General features: G+C 40.4%; 1 protein-coding gene and 2 long non-coding RNA genes across 10 annotated transcripts; all 3 read right to left on the reverse strand.

The window, feature by feature from the left end:
* Positions 1-1,647: 1,647 nt before the first annotated feature.
* Positions 1,648-2,970, reverse strand: LOC306780211. The gene is made up of 4 exons (XR_013772141.1): positions 2,919-2,970; positions 2,626-2,642; positions 2,263-2,418; positions 1,648-1,828 (listed from the first exon to the last, which is right to left on the reverse strand). It is a non-coding gene; the product is annotated as an uncharacterized lncRNA (long non-coding RNA).
* Positions 2,971-4,682: 1,712 nt separating this feature from the next.
* LOC306780212 lies at positions 4,683-6,940 on the reverse strand. Of its 2 annotated transcripts, XR_013772142.1 has the most exons (4): positions 6,901-6,940; positions 6,589-6,742; positions 6,158-6,427; positions 4,683-4,783 (listed from the first exon to the last, which is right to left on the reverse strand). It is a non-coding gene; the product is annotated as an uncharacterized lncRNA (long non-coding RNA). The 2 variants fall into 2 exon arrangements; XR_013772143.1 differs by having other exon boundaries at positions 6,158-6,742.
* Positions 6,941-8,110: 1,170 nt separating this feature from the next.
* Positions 8,111-18,685, reverse strand: LOC306780206 (uncharacterized protein). Of its 7 annotated transcripts, none has more exons than XM_079272478.1 (28): positions 18,579-18,685; positions 17,933-18,078; positions 17,367-17,486; positions 16,978-17,040; positions 15,371-15,449; positions 14,297-14,349; positions 14,113-14,202; positions 13,683-13,778; positions 13,451-13,564; positions 13,181-13,282; positions 12,760-12,808; positions 12,607-12,668; positions 12,477-12,522; positions 12,253-12,371; positions 12,003-12,074; positions 11,687-11,779; positions 11,500-11,595; positions 11,337-11,405; positions 11,151-11,219; positions 10,967-11,059; positions 10,789-10,881; positions 10,596-10,661; positions 10,412-10,462; positions 10,030-10,131; positions 9,836-9,895; positions 9,650-9,739; positions 9,520-9,564; positions 8,111-9,365 (listed from the first exon to the last, which is right to left on the reverse strand). In XM_079272478.1, the coding sequence occupies exons 1-28, from the start codon at positions 18,598-18,600 to the stop codon at positions 8,448-8,450; spliced, it is 3,078 nt and encodes a 1,025-aa protein (XP_079128604.1). In that variant the 5' UTR covers positions 18,601-18,685; the 3' UTR covers positions 8,111-8,447. The 7 variants fall into 7 exon arrangements, with proteins under 7 accessions (XP_079128604.1, XP_079128606.1, XP_079128603.1 ...); XM_079272480.1 differs by having other exon boundaries at positions 10,412-10,459; positions 12,253-12,374; XM_079272477.1 differs by having other exon boundaries at positions 12,253-12,374.
* Positions 18,686-20,637: the final 1,952 nt, after the last annotated feature.

Consider the following 20,637-nt stretch of genomic DNA (forward strand, 5'->3'; position numbering starts at 1 on the left):
TGCTCTGATCTTCGACTTGGACTTCAAAACTGTTATTAACCTGCAAAAAGAGAGAGAACACTGCCATCTTGTGGCGACGAAAACACATTTCACTTGACAGAAGAATGTAAAAAAAAATGTTGTCGGAACATTTATGTTTCTGTCACACCAATGAAAAGACACAAAGACAAGGTGGCACTAGTCCGCACTCCTCATTCTGTCACCAGAGAAGATCATAAGAGACGAACAGAGCAGTCCGTTCTCCCAGGATGCATCAGTTCTGAAATGACAAAAGGGACAATGCTGTTATTGTTATTGTTATGTACATTGTAGTGGCACCAGCATGAGCCATAACACCAAAACAACTTTCCATTTTGGAGCAGGAATGTCCAGTCAGCCCATGACAGGTTTAACAGTTCACTTCTATTGAGGCGATGAGTCCACAACAAGTCTTTTATGACTCCACAGTCTGACCTGTTTCCCTTCTCTACCTCCCTGGGCTTGGTTCTTTACTCGTTTGCGTTGTCCTTTGCGTGGTAAACCTTTTATTCATACAACGTGTTCTGTTTCCTCTGAATAAAGCTGCAACAAAGTGAGGGGAAGGTAGCTTAAAGGTGACGAGATAGTAGAAGCTTGGCAGCAGGATAATATGCTAAAAATGCAGATCTGGAAGTTTTTCACTTGACAACAGTGTGAGCCTTGAATAAAAACAGCACACACACACACACACACACACACACAGGAGGGTGTGATGTGTCACGTCTGATTAGAACTGGCACTGCCATGAAGACATGGTGTGGATGTTGTCAAGCTTTGACATGACGCATGACAAGAAGGTTACCTGTTGAGCTGCATTTTAGCACATTCAAAGCTTGCCGGAGAACTATAAATAAGTGTAACGTGGGAACTGAGGGGGAATAACAGTCGGTCACAATAAGGCCAAGTTCAAAGAGTAAAGTTATTTCATATCAAACATTAAATGAGCAAGATATCTCTAAAAATAAACTGCAGCATTGGCCTACCTCATCACTGCTGGAGGATGACGATGAGGACGAGGATGAGGATGAAAATGAAGATGAGTTGCCAGATTTTCCCCTCTTTATTTCCCTTTTTCTTGTCCTTTTTCTTGTAGTCTGTGTCAGACTTGTCATATTTGCCATGCTTGCCGTTGCTGCTTTCAAAATGGCAAAAGCTGACTCTGACTAAATCATTGATTGTGTTGGTTTCGTCTTAAGGATTGTGTTTGAATCCAGTAATCATAACTAATCAGTGTAGATCAACGTTTCGGCTTTGCTGTCGAAAAACTGTCAAAATCACATGTTGATTCATATCAAACTTATGAATATGAGAATTTTTCGATTGACCGTAAACACTAAACACTCTTACTTTATCCTTATGCTTATCGTCATCCTCAGCCCTGTTCCAGGGCCATTGAAAGTGATCTTCATGAGCATCCTCCTTCTTCACCTCCTTATTGTTTTATTGGTTTATTTGAACGGGACAGTGCACATTAATAAAAACATTTCTGCAAATGTGCCAGAGTTAGCCAAAAGGCTGTTTTTCCATCTGTAGTCCCGAAAATAAAACAGCTTTAATTAAAATACTTTTAACTTTGATTGAGCTTAAAAAAAAAACAAGAACACAATAACACTGCCATCTTGTGGTGAAGAAAATGCACTTTATTTTGACAGAGGAACTTTTGCATTTTGCTGACAGAACATTTACTTCTAGGAATCAGCAGGCTTGTTTACACAAGACCAGCATGTTTCTTTGACATCAACGAAAGGACAGGCATGTTGTTCCTAGGCAGGGTCGCAAGGCTGACAGCAGTCCGGTCTCAGCTTTACTCCTGAAATGACAAAAAAGGACAACGCTGTTACTCAGAGAGGAGACATGAATTATTCATAACATCTTATTAAATGCCACAGCTCCGTCAGTATCTGCAGGGTATGAATCGTTGTGGCAGCAGCGTGCGCCAAAACAAACAAAGAAAAAAGGAACCAGCATACACACACACAGGAGGGCATAGTGTGTCACATCCACAGCTAAAACTGGAAATGTGGGTCACACCTGATGTTTACCCGGCCCCAGCCTTTGAAACTAGGTTTAACAGGCGTCTTGCTGCTAAATATGCTGCTCAGCTGCATATTTAGAATACTCGACAGTAACTTGGGAAGACTTTGACAAAAAAGCAAACCCAGCGATGCCAAGAGTAAAGTTAATTTCTATCATAAATGTAAATGGCAAGAGATCTCTAAAAATGAGCTGTAACATTGTGCCTACCTTGTCACTGCAGGAGTCTGAAGATGAGGAGTCTGAGCCTGAGCCAGAACCTTTCCCCTCACACTTTCCATCCTTCTCCTTCTTGTCCTTCTTCTTTCCTTTGCCGCCTTTGTGACATGACTTCTCCTTTTTGTCAGGCTTCCCCTTGCATTCTCCCTAAAAATGGCAACAAGTTTGACAGTTGACTAACTGATTGTGTTTGTTTTAGTCTTCTGAATTGTTTGAGTCCAGGAATCATAATTAAGCAGATTAAAAAGACTGAATGGAAAAGGAATTTTTTTTAATTGCAGTTTTTCAGACAATAAAGTCACAGAATCACTAGATTCATACCACACTTATGATCTACACATGCAAAGCTCTCACCTTGTCCTTCTTTGGATCTGTTCAGGTCAGAATGAAAAAGTGTATCAGGTTAGAATAAAAGTAACAATAAAAAGAATTATCCTGTGACAAAATAAAACTCTTTATACATCAAGAGAACAGCTACAAATAAAATACAACTTGCTTAGACTTTGCTTACACATTTACATGTTTTCTAAAGCATATTCGATAATGATTAAAGTTGTCCGTGGCTCATCAAGTGTTACCGGGAATTAAGAAAAGACAAGCGTTCAAAGCCTTCCTCCGAAATAAAGTCAACATAAATGTGAGCTTACCTGGCATTGTGTCTCCTGCTCGTGTACTTTCACAAACCTCAGCAGTTCCAACAAAGACTCAAATATAAGTAGCTGGATTAGCGCACCTAAACCACGCGTTTTGAACCTAACCACGCCCCCAAACCACCGCTCCCTCTGGGTTAAGTGCAGATGGGGACAAATATAAACACAAATAGACGCACATTAGAAACCTGTACAGCGGCAAGTCTAAGCAGGGCGAATTATTGTGTGGTGTGACTAAGTCAAGGTAAATATAATTAAAGTAGCCAGAGTAACACGTAGTCATGATCAAGAATGGCCTTTTTTTGAGTTTTATTACAGAAATATTCACCTCTGCATAAGATGGGGAAGCATTTGCAGCAGATTTAATTAGAAATATTCTGAAACACTTACAAAATATATTGTTTGGGAAGTTACGATGTTAAGAGTTCCAAATAAGTAGTACTTTTATGATTAATAATAATATGGTGTTCTTGTTGTTGCTGGGAATAAAGGGCTCCGCCTAGAGAGAAGGCTGTGACTGAACATAGTATCTATTGTTATGGTTTGATGAAATAATTGGGGAACAGGGTGTACAATAGGGAAACAGGGTGTACTCTCGCCTTTCAACAATGAAAACTCATGTTAGAGAATGTAGAACAACTTGTATGTCATGTCTTATAATGACCTGTGTTTGTTAACTGAAGGAGCTCTCTCAGAAACAGGGAGTGTATTTACAAGAGAATTCACTCAATCAAAAACAGGAGTATTAGATACGAAAACCAAAAAGCTTCACCTTTGAGCAAGATTCACCGACTGAAATGGGTCCTTTCTCACATACAAGGCATGAATAAAATACAACGGCACAGGTTTACTTTAATTTGCCAACCTTTAAAATCTCCTCCACTACTGCAACAAAACACACCAAACAAATGTAACCTTAGTCACCAATTGGCTAACCGGTTTTTGAAATAGGATTGTACTTTATTCCAGTGAACGAACAGGTGTTGGTGTTGCTGTACAGAAGCAGAGCAGCATGGGAAACAGTTGTTGAATGTCACACATTGCTCATGGAAAACTACCTCAGAGAGAACAAAAGCATACAGGTAGTGTGAGACGGAAATTGATCGACAGCACGATAACTGGGACACTACATGTCTGTTCCGTTTGATGCAAAAGGTGGGGACACATTTGTGGATCGACTGATCGACCGACGCAGTGAGGTACCAAGCTATGAAGTGCTGATGCACACTCGCTGTCTTGGCCTTTATTTTACATTTTTGGTTGCACATTATTCGGACATTGTACGTCATGATTGATTTTGTGTTTTACTTACGAGGTTCCGTTCCGGGCCGCAACTAACAATTTATTATAATTTAAATTATTTATGATAAACGATCACAATTTCCGAGATCAAAAAGCGACATCTCCAAATTGCAGCTCAGTGAGAAATATTATATTTTTCACTCCACTACATCTATCCAACAAAGTGACTTTTATTAAAACCACAATTAATTTATGTTTATTTTAGTTATTGTGTTCATTTTTCGAGAGAGAAATAATTTCTGGTTTGTTATCTCAACAAAATGTATTACAATCACTTATAACGACAAACAACAACATCGTGTTTGTGTTTTGTACTCTTCAAATATAAATCTGCACTATGGTGAAATAAACAGAACTTGATGGGAAAAAGAAGTGTTCAAACTTTTATTTTTGTGAATCGGCAGATTCGTTTACACATCAGAATCGAATAGAAATATACTTTATTCATTGTTTATTCATTGTCAAAATGCAAGGACAGGAAGGGCATATCGTCATTTTGTTGAATAGACAAGATGATAAGAGACGAACAGAGCGGTCCACTCTCCCGGGAAGCATCATTCCTGTAATGACAAAAAAAGGAGAATGATGTTCAGAAAGGGCCGGAAACGTACAGCTAAGACCCTTCCCTATTCACAGTGTAACTCTTTGTACTTAAGGTGTACCAGCACAGTATGTACCGATACATAGGCCGACACGTATAGGTACGAGGGAACAACTTGTGAAGTCAGGTAATGAGGGTGTGACAATGTGGAAACTGAATAAAAAATGTATCCTGCAGGTATTTTTAAAGTATACATTTAGGCACCGGGTACTTCTTCTAATATCACGGCCAGCATGATCATCCCTGAGAGGTCCAGGTCACAACGGTTCACCATCAACAGCTGCTGCTGTTGTTGTTGTTGAGGGACACTTTGGAAATGATTTGCATGTTGTTTTGGCATTAGGTGTGCTTTTTACAATAACTGTAGTATTTGTATCCTATACTGTTCATGATAGAACAGAACATAAAAATCATCTTGTACACCTGCGTTGGCTGTTACGTGAACTCTCCTGGGTTTCAGTTGATGAACTGGTACCACCTGGTACCAACGTGCAGTACAGAGTTGATCCCAATACTGCAAGAAGGCCTACTTTACAACCTAGTGACATATTAAACGGCCTACATGTTCCTGACAATACTTTTTCAATTCGACCCGTTTGTTCCAAGTTAAAAACCTTTTAGGATTGTAGTTACCGTTGCACCAACAGTATAAATCATTTTTAAATTCCCAGATTGCTTCCTCCCTTTTCCCTCCCTTCACATCTTGTTCCATCTTGTTCCATGTTAAAAAGCATCGTAAATGCCACAGCACCTTCTGTACCATCAATGTATGAATCGTCAGATTCAACATAACAGCAGTTCACCGTCATGGAGACGATGAGTCAACAACAGCTCTTTTATGACTCCACTATCTGACCCTTTCCTCCACCCCGAGGCTCGGTTCTTCACTCTTTTGCTTCTGTCATTTGCGTGGTAAACCTACTATTCATACAAATACGACCGACATGCTCTGTTGTGTTTCCTCTGAATTACGCTGCAACAAAGACAGAAGTTTGGCTGCATGAACAACATGAGGTATAAATGACACAGCACACACAAACCGGTGAGGTGTGTCACACAAACTGGTACCGAGGGTGAGACCTGTTCCACCAGTCTTGTTTTAGACCTTGTTCAACGCACACAGACCTTTGGCGTGAGGTGTGACGGGAATGTTACCTGTTGAGCTGCATTTTATTGCTTTTGAGCGATTGAAAGGTCTTGAGGTCAACAAGACAACACGGAAGTGTATCGTGGGAACACTTGTACAAACTGAACACTGGGAGGTGATTAAAGTCTGTGTTAAAAATTGAATGAGCAAGAAATCTCTTAAAATGAACTGCAGAGTTCGGCCTACCTCATCACTGCTGGAGGATCCACCTGAGGACGATGAGGATGAGGATCCTGATCCTGATCCGGATCCTGATCCTGATCCTGATTTCTTTCCTTCACAATGTTTACCTCTCTTCTTCTCCTTGTTCTTCTTGTGTTTTCGGCCGTGTCCCTTGTGCTCTTTGTCGGACTTGTCTTCGTCAGACTTGCCGCATTTGTCAGACTTGTGCTTTTTGTCAGACTTGTGCTTTTTGTCGGACTTGTCGCCTTTGTCACACTTGCCCTTGCCGCCCTCCTAAAAATGACAAAAGCTGACTTTGAATAAACCATTGATTGCGTTGGGTTCGTCTTAAGGTTGAAGGGACATGAAGCAGATTTAACAGAAGCACTTGCTGTCAACAAAAAATAACAAACAGCTGAAATCACAAGTAGTTGCAAAGTATTACTCCTCAGTACCTGGAGAAGCTCTTATGCGTATCACCTGGCCTGCATACGCATCTTTGTTATGTACACATACAAAACCACTTATCCTTGTTCTTGTTCCAGGGCCAACTCATCTCATCCTGCTGAGCTTCTGCCTTCTTCACCTCTTCTTCCTCCCCACCTAAAGCTGCACACGTTCAAAAGAGACAGTTGGTAAACAAAATCCGAGTGACAAAAGCAAACTCTTCACACAACAGAATTTGAAAAATGAGGTCAACCGAGAATGACATTAGACTAACATTCAAAGTCTTCCTCCTAAAACAATCAACATAAAGTTGAGCCTACCTGAACACAGGTCGAAAGACATCGGGACTCCTTTTCGTGCTGCGCGCTTCACCAAGCAAATGAGACTCACTCACATAACACAGGAGACCTGGGGCCGACCGCACCTGAAACACGTGACCCAAACCACGCCCCCCAACCACCGCTGCCGCTGGGTTCAACATTCACCTGCATGTCACATGGCCTTCACATTCACCGGAGAAGTTTTCCAATGCAGGCTGAGAATACAGAGCTGCGAAATGTTTAAAGCTGTGTAGGTTGCTGAATCCCCTCTGGGGCAGAGGCACACCTGGAGAGAGAGCCTATCCACCTCTAAATCCCCAGCAGCCAATATAGTGACGGTTGGGTTTATTTACAATGTGAGACGAAATGGATCTTGACTTAACTCCAACAAAACAAAGCTAACAATTAAGCAAATAAAAAAATACTAACCTCAGTGAAATAAAAACAGAAAACAATATTACCAAAAACTTGCAGCACACCTCTATTACCGGTATTTCCTGAAAACACACCAACACCAGAGATTACCTGAGACACCTGAGACACCTGTGGTCAGTGGTGGCTATCTAGATGCTTCATTTGTATTCATTTAAGTAGGAGCATCAATACTCCGTTGCAAGTAAAATCCCTGCATATAAAGTTAAACAAAAGTAAAAAAAAACAACAACAAATGCATTCAATAGCATTATGCAGAGCAACCCTTATCAGAGTCTTTAATATTTTAAATGAACATTTAAATGTCATTTTTAAAGAAATGACCTCGCGGTGGATTCAAGGCTTCGTCTGGGGAGAAAGGTGCAATGTAGCACATATAATTCCCAGCTGATGTTATTTCAAAGTGATAGTACACTAACACCAAGACAAAGTCATGAACATATGGGAGAAACCACCTCTAATATAATGTGCAGACTATAAAATAAAGCAACCCTCGTTCACACCGGAAGTACAGTGTTTTCAGTTGGTATTCCACTGGCATGTAGGCTCCTAAATATTTACACCTTCAATATTTTCACTGTCATTGACAGACTAATCTAAAGCATTACCAACCGTTTTTGTAAAACAGCCATTAGAAGCTTTATTCTCATTTCCTTCTTCATTCAAAAGCCCCAACAATAAATGTCTAAATCCAGAGCGTTCTTGTTCTGTTCCTGAAGAACCTGAGATGCAGGAGTACCTGAAGGCAGCATAAACAGCAGACAAGAAACAAAGCAAATAGAATCATATTGATTTATTCTGCAAAGTGAGGATTTTTCATTGTATTATTCATGTGATTGTGAAAAAATGCCACAAATGTGCTTTTTATGAATAAAAAATACAATCTTTTTTTTTTTATGGTATAATTATATTCCTCAACTTGAACATTTCCATCGTGTCACAATGCGTCTTTACACAGTAACCTCTGTTTTCCACCAGATGAGTCATCGTATTTTTCTTGCATGAAATCAGGGCATCGTTAGGTTATCTCATCATAACATTCAACATCATCCAGTGTCATATAAGCTGTGCTTTTAAAAAATATCTGTACATGTACTTTGATCTATGACATCTCATTATTGCTGAGGCTTGGGGCCTTTCAATAAGTCACCAGAGGTGAGATGGGAGGTGGAACGGGTCCCTCCCTCTCCGTACCGCCGTGGGCTCCCCATCAGTGATTCCATGGGGCTGGGAGGTCTGCGATTTGGGGCCCTATCTCCAAAATTCAGTGTGGAGCCAGGGACATAGGAGCCAGGGCCATAGACAGAGGAGCCAGGGACATAGGAGCCATGGACAGAGGAGCCAGGGACAGAGGAGCCAGAGACATAGGAGCCATGGACAGAGGAGCCAGGGACAGAGGAGCCAGGGACATAGGAGCCAGGGACAGAGGAGCCATGGACAGAGGAGCCAGGGACATAGGATCCATGGACAGAGGATCCATGGACAGAGGAGCCATGGATAGAGGACCCAGGGACATAGGAGCCATGGACAGAGGGCTTGGAGACAGAGGAACTAGTGAAAGAGGAACCAGCAACATAGGAGCCAGGGACAGAGGAACCAGGAGCAGAGGAACCAGGAACAGAGGGCTTGGAGACAGAGGAACTAGTGAAAGAGGAACCAGGACCATAGGAGCCAGGGACAGAGGAACCAGGAGCAGAGGAACCAGGAACAGAGGGCTTGGAGACAGAGGAACTAGTAAAAGAGGAACCAGGGCCATAGGAGCCAGGGACAGAGGGCTTGGAGACAGAGGAACTAGTAAAAGAGGAACCAGGACCATAGGAGCCAGGGACAGAGGGCTTGGAGAAAGCTGAAGTACCGGTAGGATCCAGCTTCACAACAGGTTTGGAGGGGAGTGGCACGTAGGAGACGACAGTAGCAGTGCCCGGAGCAGCACCAGGCTTAGAGCAGCTGCCACTGGGAGCTGAAAGTCCGCCGCCACCTGATCCTGAAACTTCTGTTTTTGGCTCGCCGCTTTGCTCGCCATCAGGGCTTGCCTGCAATGAAATCAATAACCACCACATTAAGGATCGTGCCAACGGAAAATAGAGTTACGGAAGGTGAATACGACAGTGAGGAGAAGATCACGCCGTCGGTTTTCTTAGCTGGAGGAAATATTTTTCACATCATTTATATTAAGAGAAAACTTACACTCTTTTTCTTCTTGTCAGCTTCACTTCCTGATGAGCCAGAACTCTGAAGGCCAAACAGGAAAAAATGAAGTCATTTTAACTTCACACAGACATCATCTGATGATAATCCCATTTCATGAGTATTTCACCTTTTTCTTCTTCTTGTCCTTGTCCTTTTTATTCTCCTTGTCACTGCCACTGCAACCATCACATGAACCCGATGGACCGGAGCTCGAGTCCTGCTCAAATATAAAGCACGGAGCACTCCATCAACTATGTTTTGTAAAACAAAAAAATAGCATACATGTGTTTCTCCGTACTTTACAATAGTTCACCTTCTTCTTGTCCTTCTTCTTTTTCTTCTTGTCATCATCACTGCTAGAAGAATCAGAGTCCTTGATGGATGAGAATATGGTAACTGTGTTACTGTATCATTAAAGACATCCCATCTTGATATACACAGGGAACGTACAAATATATTAAGCAGGAGGCTGCATTGGACACATACAACACATTCACATTGTTTTACCTTCTTCTTGTCTTTCTTTTTCTTCTTCTTCTTATCCTTCTTCTTCTTTTTCTTCTTATCGTCATCACTAGAAGAATCGCTGGACGATTCAGAAGAAGAATCCTGGACAGAAGGAGAAACGGTGATGCAACACATGGCATTTCATTCACACAGTATTCATGAGACAGCGGCGATGTATCCTTCTGTTGTGAGTTGGAACAAGCAGAAACGTGTTGGTTTAGTCATCACACCACCTCATGCACGCTCACATGGTCATTCAGCTGTTTGACTGACCAAAGATCATCAATCGTACTTTTTACAGGAAATGTCACATAAAACAAGTTGTTAATGAACAAATGTAACTCATATAATCAACCAAAAACAAAGGATGAGATGTTCTCACCTTCTTCTTATCCTTCTTCTTCTTCTTATCTTTCTTTTTCTTCTTCTTCTTCTAACGTAAAAAAAAGACATGTACTCATGATGAATTGTGTTGCCGTTTATCTCTGTTAACTTCGTAAACTTGGTTACAGATGAATAATTCACTAAAGGGACCGTAATATCTGTGTGTGTGTGTTTCATCTTACCTTGTCATCGTCACTATCAGAGGAAGAGGAGGAAGAAGAGGAGCCATCGTCAGAAGAGCTGGCCTTCTAGAAAAGGAGGATATCAGTGAGTCAGTCAGCCACAGAAGTGCATCCTGGTTCATGAAGACTCATCCATTCATTCATTAGACTGTTTATGAGCATCAGGAGCGTGACATTAATCACATGGTTTTACCTTCTTCTTCTTTTTCTTCTTCTTCTTCTTCTTCTTCTTCTTCTTCTTCTTCTTCTTGTCATCTTCACTACCAGAGGAGGAAGAGCTGGAATCCTATAAAGAGAGCAGATGAATACGTATTAACATTGAACAACACACCTAAAAAAAAGGAATGTTCCAATGTGTTGGAAACACAAACCTTATCCTTCTTCTTCTTTGTCTTATTTGTCTTCTTTTTCTTCTTCTTCTTCTTCTTGTCCTCTTCACTATCAGATGATGAAGAAGAGGAGTCCTGTTAAGCGAGAGAGCCAAGGATGATATAATAACACTATAATAACAGCACAAGTACAAAAATGTAATATATAGACATGTTGTAGACAAACCTTATCCTTCTTCTTCTTTTTCTTCTTCTTCTTGTCCTCTTCACTATCAGATGATGACGAAGAGGAGTCCTGTTCAGAGAGAGAGCCAAGGATGATATAATAACACTATAATAACACTATAATAACACTATAATAACAGCACAAGTACAAAACAATGTAATATATAGACATGTTGTAGACACAAACCTTATCCTTCTTCTTCTTTTTCTTCTTCTTCTTGTCCTCTTCACTATCAGATGATGATGAAGAGGAGTCCTGTTCAGAGAGAGAGCCGAGGATGATATAATAACACTGTAATAACAGCACAATTACAAAAAATGTAATATAGAGACATGTTGTAGACACAAACCTTATCCTTCTTCTTCTTGGTCTTCTTCTTTTTCTTCTTCTTCTTCTTCTTGTCCTCTTCACTATCAGAGGATGAAGAAGAGCAGGAGCCGGAATCCTGTAAAGACAGAGAGAGCCAAGGATGATACAACAACAATAAACAATACACATACATAAATATAATATACAGAAGTGCATATTATACAAACCTTATCCTCCTTCTTCTTCTTCTTTTTCTTCTTGTCATCTTCGCTGTCTGAGGAGGAGCTATCAGATGAAGAAGAGGAGGAGCTGGAGGAGTCCTATGGATCAGATCAAATACAAATATTCACATTGATTTCCACAAGCAGACAATTTAGCTTTTTTAATTCACCAAGCCTGCACACAGAAATACTCATGGATCTGTTTTATACAAATAAACTAAATGTACCCTGTGACACGATACAAAAGGCAACATACAATGTACATCCCTATTTATTTGTGTGATATAATTAAAAAAAACTCCATCATCACGGCTCTGTATACCTTTTCCTTCTTCTTCTTCTTCTTCTTCTTGTCTTTTTTGTCATCATCACTGTCTGAGGATGAGCCGGAATCCTGTAACAAAACAGAAAAGTTTTTTTTGGTGATGTTGATTACCCTATAGCATAACTATATGTTGCCGTAAATGTTGCATCAGCACACGGTGGTGACAACGTACTATAACAGCTGCAATGCCTCTTAAAAATGCCTCTCGTTCTGTTTGAAAGGTGCAGCATGTACATAGTATAATCACCTTTTCCTTCTTCTTCTTCTTCAACTTCTTCTTCTTCTTATCCTTCTCCTCCCCTCCTTCGCCCTCGTCATCACTCAGGTTGCCTTCCTCAATACCGTCGGGGAATGCCTTTGCTCCCCCTGCTGGACAGGAAGCAGCATTACCACCAAAACCAACAACACTTTAACGACGCCTCCAACATACGCTATGTGTGGTGTGTTTAAGAGCCTCGGCAGCACACATACCAGCCATTGCAGAGGACAGTTTGCCTTCTTCTGTTGCTTTCTTGGCCTGTCATGACAAAAGAAAGCGATGACTTTTAGTGCATCTGCGCATACATGTTTGGCACGTACGCATTACGTGTGAGTATTTCACCTTGTCAGCGCATTCATCTTTCTTCTTCTCGCCATCAGCACATGGTGCTGCAGCCTCACCATCTGCAGAAAAGTCCAGCAATCAACCTCACGAACGCGATGATCGAGATGTCTATTTGTTGCTCTGATCATTCTTTAAAAGTGAAACACTCACCGGCAGCTGAAAGAGCAGTAACACTGCAGAGCTCATTCTGCTCTTCATCCTGTGGAAATGACAAACACAATCACGCTCAGCTTTACTGCTTAAACTGCACTTCCACACACATAAAGGTTTCTCAGAGGGCAACAAACCAGATTCTCCAACAGTGTGTGCACTGTTGGAGAATCTGGTTTGTTTATTGATTACAAAGTGAACACACGCTGCTTTACATTCGTTCTTAACACAATGAAAACTAAGCCTCATGTGTGCAGAAAAGAAAAAAAAGAAAAAAGTATCCTGACTCAGCATTCCTACAATAAGTAGAATGCCCCGCGAGGTCCACGAGAGGAGCAGCCTCACCCCTGACCTGAAAACATACGGAATCATTGAGAAGCGTCAGGCTTTTTAAAAAAAGAATACAATAAGGGCTGTTCACCTTTTTCGTGCCCTTCTTCTTCTTCTTTTTCTTGTCCTTCTTCTTCTTCTTCTCATCTTTGTCACTGTCAGAAGATGAGGATGAGGATGACGAGCTGGAATCCTGTGTCAAGGAAAAACAACAACACCTGTTAATCTCTACGGATAAAGAATCAGTCATCATAGTTGTATATGTATTACTGTATACTTTCTGCACAATCCTTCCAATCTTAATTGACACAGTAAGGAACGGCAGCACTTTATGTATTTAGAAGCAAGAGGTTTCCATTACCTTTTTCTTGTCTTTCTTTTTCTTCTTCTTGTCCTTTTTCTTCTTTTTCTTCTTGTCATCCTCGCTGTCGGAGGAGGATGACGAAGAGCTATCTGAGGAAGAGGAGCTGGAGTCCTTCGACAGAAGAACAAAACAATTAAAGAATCCGTTTTGATCATTTGTATTTACACACGTAGAACAGACAGCTGAAACCCAACAATATTGCAACTGCAAAGAGTCAAACAAATCATACCTTCTTCTTCTTCTTCTTCTTTTTTGTCTTCTTCTTTTTCTTCTTCTTCTTTTCATCCTCACTGTCGGAGGATGAACTGTCAGATGAGGACGAATCCTGGGACAGAGGAAGTACGGTAGATATTCAACAACATAATAAATGTAATTCATATTTTAATGTTTCATTGTTTTCATTACATATAATATATTTAATGACGTGAGCTTGTCCAACAAAACAGTTACTTTTGCCCTTCCAAATTGCATCACATATACCCAAATACATCCAAATATGCAGCACATATACCCAGCATCCTGTACCAGCAAACTCCCTGAACTCCCCTTTTCAGTTCTGTACAGTCCTCTCATTTCCATGAAAACAATACAAAACTAAGCTTAAGAAATAAACAGTTATTATTGTATCATCTGATGTATTGTTGAAAATGTGTACAGACCTTCTTCATTTTCTTCTTCTTTGTCTTCTTGTCCTTCTTCTTCTTTTTCTCTTTCTTCTTGTCATCCTCGTCATCTGACGAGTTGAAATCCTGAAGCAAGACGAGGACAAACATTCCATGATGACAACTCTACCAGCAAACAGCATGTTGTCAAATGGAAGAAGGTTTAACTCATCCCTCTCACCTTGCTTATCTTCATACCGTCTGCACACTGCTGCTCCATTTGGCCACCAGGACCTGAGAACATTCAATAAGTTGAAAATAACAGTTCCATGCTTTGTCAGCTGAGAGACATTTCTTTAATCAAATGGTCGGCAGAATAAAAAAGGATATTTATAGACAATCAACACAATTGTGAATATTGTTCAATGTAATTACAGCCATCTAACTTTTCTTTACGAAATAAATTAAAATGTGTAAACACAGAGCTTTGTAGACTTTTGTTTTACTACTGTAGGACAGGACCACATGGCCGATAATAAATATCAGACTGTGCATGTCAGAGTTTGACTGACTGGTGGCTTAGTCTCTTCTGTGTCATTGTACACTTAAACTGTCTATTTCATAATTTTGACTTTCAATCTCATAATTTTGATTTTGTATTTCATAATTTTGATTGTCAATCTCATAATTTTGACATTAAATCTCATAATTTTGACTTTCTATTTCATACTTTTGACTTTCAATCTCATTTTGACTTTCTATCTCAGAATTATGACTTTCTATCATAGTTATGACTTTCTATCTCATAACTTCGACTTTCTATCTCATAACTTCGACTTTCTATCTCATAATTTCGACTATGGGGATATTTTTATTATCAAGTCTAATTATTAAAAAAATTTAAAAAAATTAAAAATCTGGTCCAGACCATTATGACCAAATAATGAGCGAATGTGGGTGTCTTGAGAGGCCGTGTTATGACTGAAGGCTCTGAACAAGCTGGAAGTTTAAACTCACTTATAAGACAAGCAAGACTCCACCTACAATACATGCCCACCAGGCTGACCTCTAACCTACAATACTCTAATACAACGAGAGATGAACTGAAATCAACTTCTTGCAAAGAACCTGAGAAATGCTTTTTTAAAGATTTTGGAATACAAGCGTACATGCAAACGTACATGCGGTGGGGAATATGATGAGCAGTATTTGTATTTATGAAGGAGAATGCACAGAACCAGGAAAGACATTATCCTCTTGAGAGCATAATCAACCAGTTTCACATAATAAATGAGAAACGTTGTGTTGCACTTACTCGATATGATGACGGTGTCGTACCAGATGTTCTCTCCTTCTTCGATCTTCCTCCTCTTCTTCTTCTTCTTCTTGTCATCCTGCAAGGACATGTTGATTCTTTCACAACAGTACGTTTGGATATTTGAAAACTTCTCCTGTATGTCTCCTCGTGTATGAAGCTTGTTTGCAAAGTGAGTGTTGCACTTGCAAATATATATCAGAATCAGGATTGGGTGTCACCTACTAGTTACCCATTAAGTATTCTCTGCCTTCACTACGGGTAGATAACAAACATTCACACCTTCGGGAATGCAGCAAAAAACAATACGCGAGTGTCGATATGGACAGATTGTACAAGTGGCTATCATTACACACATACTGGATGCATAAGCGTACAGTGTGTGCAATTGAAATGATGTGACATGCTGTGGTAGATATAGAAGTTGTTCAACACATTGGCAATGGGTGTGTTCCTGTCCTGTCAGTTACCACCTGCTATCAGATCCTGGAGCCTCCGCCCACAGCCCAGGGTGAAATGCATTCCAATGTCATGTACACCTACTTTTCCCATTTTCTACTCTTGTGATTTATTTCTTTGTTTAAACGCTTTTTTTTTTATATTGCTAAGCGGTAAGTCTGATCAGAGGTACACCGATGGGCGGTGGCCCATTTGTGGAATGCAAACTCAGTTGGCGTCTCTTGTGTTAAAAGCTCGTCGCTGGCTTTTCCTGAATCACCTGATTTTCCACCCACGCCCTGAGCTAATTCAAAAGCTGAAACTGTTGACAATTCACGCCTGGGGAAGGTTGATTTGCTGATCCCCTTAACTTGCCAAAAGACATAATAAAAGCTCCTTTTTTAGGTTTCTAAATACGGTCAATTCGAAAGCCATTCCCGCCTAAATATTCTCATAACAGAGTGTATTGTTAGCTTTGACGCTATCCTCACCTGAGGCAGTGACATAGTTAGAAGGGACTAGCAATCCCCTGTGAGCTGATGGGAAATTGCTTGTGCTTGTGGCCAAGGACTAAATTTAGCAATGGTACAGGAAAGATTTGTGAAGGATTTACATCAACAAAACTGCATCGTAAAATCAACGTCACTCCGACAGTCTCTTGAGCTCGTTTTCAAAGGAAACACGTTGGTTTCAACTGAGAGAATGAATGAATGAATGAATGAATTTTATTTATATCGCGCTTTTCACAGACATAATATCACAAAGTGCTTAACAGAGCAGACATTTAAAAGCATAAAAAACACAATGTGACCCTAGGGTCAATAAATGATCTGCAGAGAAAATTTAAAAATTAAAGAATAAAATAAAAAATAAAATAAAATATGAAATATAAATGTAAAACATATTTTAAGAGCAGGTCTAGGACATGGGTTTACTTTTACACAAACGCCAGCCTAAACAGGTGGGTTTTGAGCTGGCTTTTAAAAGTATCCACAGTATCTGCGAGGCGCAGAGTTGCAGGCAGAGCATTCCAGAGCCTCTTGAAATGCACGTTATGACAGCAATGTGTGCGTGACGTGTTAGAGCAAGACAGGAGTGGCATGGATGCAATGTCATTCTATATACCTATGTGATCCTTGAGCAGCACCTATCCCATAACCGCAACTCACCTCGCTGTCACTCTCTGAAGAGCTACTGGAGGAGGAGGAGGAGGATGATGATGAGCTGGAATCCTGTTAAGAAAGAAGCAGGGAAGTTGTTGATCAACTCAATTGAACAGGTTTCTGTACACGTTCCTCTGTGGGTGAAAGTGATAAATGAGAAACTAAACCAATGAGTCACTACAAACACAGCTGGCAGCAGCAGGGAGAGGCTCTTCACACACTTGTGGCCGACAATCAAGGCAACACCCTCAGGAAGCCGTGGGACCGACATGATTTAATCTTATTAGATATGAGGAGACTGTTGGTTGGTCAGCAGCACCGTCCCAACATAGTCTGGTTAACTTTCATTGGTGGAACATGACGGAGAGTTTTCAAGAAAATACTCAATAACTTACTTTCTTCTTCGTCTTCTTCTTCAGCTTCTTCTTTTTCTTCTTCTTCTCCTCGTCTTTCTTGCAGATACCCTCATCCTCGCTGTCCGAGGAGGACAGAGAGCTGTCACATGTGTGCAGCTCCTGGTGACAGACAAAAGAATGATCTACCATGTCCCTCACACAATCTTTAGAATTCAGCCTCGTGGGCATAATTACACATTAACATTACGTTACAATTGCTAATCTTTAATTTCATGCAATTCATCATTTTGCAGTTGCCAGTGCAATTCATATGTATCTTTATATTGTGTCATGAAATCATAACTATAACGACTGTTGTAATGACTGTTTTTGATGTTTCAATCAATGTTTTTAAATCTCCTTTTCTTTTGGCTTATGTTTTGATGTTTTTGATGGTTTTATGTGAAGCACTTTCAATTGCCTTGTTGTTGAAATGTGCTATACAAATAAACTTGCCTTGCCTTACAAGTAATGAATAGTAAAGTGTCTTGAATATCTGGTGGAAAAAGTAACGCCCTTTTATTCAAATGATTGTTCTGTGCTTTTAAAATGCCGCTCCTGCTCACCCTTCCATCTTTTCCTCCTGCAGGCGGTCCAGGTTGGCTCTTGTTTCCCTCCACCTTGTCCAGGTCTTCAGGCTCCACCACCTCAACAAGGGGCTGCAAACCACCAGGAGGGCCGGCCGCCGGCTGCTGCACACATGCAGCGCCTGCTACACAGTACAGGGTGGCAGTGTTTACATTTAGAATCCTAAAAGCTCAGCTGATGAGCCACCAGTATCATAATGGAGGATCAGCTGTTGTAGCAACCTGCACTTCCTTATTGTCCAACTTACTTAAACGGACAGTCAGATTTGAAAAATCAATCATAAAGGTGATGAATTAAAGAAATAGCGCTTGTAGATTGGTTACTTTTTAGTTCATTTTTCCATAAATCCAACCAATTGGCTGACTAGTACCACAATCCAGAAAGCGCCACACCTTAACAGTAAAAGGAAAGACGACAAGGTCTTCTTTTTTTTGTGTAAATAGACTTTATCTGTCATGGAAACACCTTCATCATAAAAAAGCAACAAATGGATCATTAACTTTCTTGCTGAAACGATTGTCATCGGGTGATTAAAGAAAGCGACTGGCCACAATCAAATGAAATACACACTTTGCAAACTAAGTAGATTGCTAAGAAACAACTAATAATAAAAAGACAGCACACCTTTGAGCAGGGGGGACTCCATTCAGGTCCAGACCTCTCCTCTGTCAAGGGACCCACGTCTCGTCTGTCGGACCTACCTGTGCACTTTTATGGCAGGTGTGTACATGACGCTTGAGAGTTTTATGGGCGGGGACGTGTCAAGATGTCCAAAAATCAAAGAGACTTCCCTTCACAAGTTTCAAAATAAAACCCACATTGGAATACAAGGTTTAACATTACCATATATGTGCCCCGTATAGGCTATATCGAATGGGCCAGCTCAAATGTCAGTATCCAGTTCTCTGAGACATAACTGCTGACACTGTACGCTTTTATTTTGATAGGCTATTTTTTATGCAGCTGGTTTTATTTTGAAAGCAACAACGTTTTACACCCAGGTCCTGCTTGGTGTTCTCAATGTCCTTCTTTGCTCTTACACTTCTGGCAGGTACTACTGTAGTTACTTTGACAACAAATACTCTCTCTGACTTGTTGGCCCGGTGGTTGGTTTCCCTCAAGCTGCATGAAGAGAGTCGCGTCAACGGAAGTTCAAAATGCTCGATCGCCACGCGATTCACATCGACTTCAGATAGTTCCAGGAAGTACATGGCGCGCAATTTGAATGCGTATATATTGGTAGAAATCAGTACAGAGAGACAGAACTGCGATTTTTGCTAATTAGGAGTCAATACATGAACTAATTTACAATATTCATATAGAGCAACAACATATGTATTAAGTTACATGAATTATGTGTTTTTTAAAAGTTAAATTTGCTAAAAATTTGTGGAATAGTAAGTGTGACATCTGGAGTTACCTGCCTTGTTGACACATTTTAGGCTAAAGTTTCCATGTTGAAAGGAAGAGTGTGTAAGATTTTGGAAGACTCCATGGAAGAGGACCTGCTCCCTATGTAGATATAACACGGATATAATATAATATTTAGCTATGGCAACGGCGGCGTATGTACATGCTGCGGCCGGTAGCTCCCAGGAATTTCTTCATGAATTGTTTTTGTTGATGCAAATTCAGAAAATGCGCTACATCAATGTTCTAATGTTTATGGATGGTTTGTCATGTTTGTTGTGATAAATGGGCTACAACAGAATTTTGTTGTGCATCCCTGTGTTACATAATGACAATTAATGATCCTTGAATAAATTTCTTTATCGAAGCTCACGACAAACAGTTCTTAGTTTCAGGTCATTGCACACTAATAAAAACATGGTTATGAATATCATATTTCATTTCAGCCAATTAATCCCCCTAAAAGTTACACACTGTTCCTTTAATGGAATAGTAAGAATGTGTGTCTTATATAAATATTAAAATTATAACTATTGATGTGCAAATGAGTTGAGATTGACTATTATTTATTGTGTTTAACAGTTCATTGTTTTATTCATTTATTGGCGGTATGTCACGTGTTTTGATGTAAATATATTGGGGTGGCTGTAATGGCATTATTGTAACTGTCTTATTTACTTTACATGGGGTTAATGTAAAAACTATTTGTCATTAATACATTTTATATTCTCATACGGATCACAGGAAGAGTATCGTGTCACCGTCGTTATACATTTCAGACTGCACCTCACAAGCGAACATTGTGACCACAGCATGATCTAAAAAACAACGACAGCAATACTTACAGTACGTCCACAGGTAAATGCTACCTCATCGGGACAGAGGGCTGGACACCCGTTGCAAGTGAATTTGGCACAGATGAACCGGTTGCATCATGGCATTTCCAGCACTTCCGGGTTCAGGGGGGGTCTCACAACCTGGTAGACTTCAGGGGCTCAAGCATCTTGGAAGAAGATCGAGAAAGAAGTGGCCTGACCCGGGATTTGATGCATAGTGGTGTTGTTACCTGGGTAAACTTAGACCAGAAACAGAACCAAGACTTTTTTCAGTACAATCTCGAGCAGGTGAAAGCCGAAATCTCAGTACAATAGCAAATATCAAGACTTTTTATTATTATTATTATTATTAATAGCAAATATCCAACTGGCGTGACAATCAGGAGGAAAGCTCTGCTGCCGTCCCCGGAGAACATGACACAGCACTCAGGGAGGAC

This window comes from Melanostigma gelatinosum, assembly GCF_949748355.1.
Source record: "Melanostigma gelatinosum genome assembly, chromosome: 7".
NCBI lineage: Eukaryota > Metazoa > Chordata > Actinopteri > Perciformes > Zoarcidae > Melanostigma > Melanostigma gelatinosum.

Coding starts and splice junctions, on each gene's coding strand:
- LOC306780206 (XM_079272477.1), bottom strand. CDS start 18,600: ATGGAGTCCCCCCTGCTCAAAG. Junction 11,220..11,336: donor AAAAGAAGAAGAAGGATAAG/GTTTGTGTCTAC, acceptor CTCTCTGAACAG/GACTCCTCTTCGTCATCATC. Junction 9,565..9,649: donor AGGACAAGAAGAAGAAAAAG/GTGAAATACTCA, acceptor TTTGGCCTTCAG/AGTTCTGGCTCATCAGGAAG.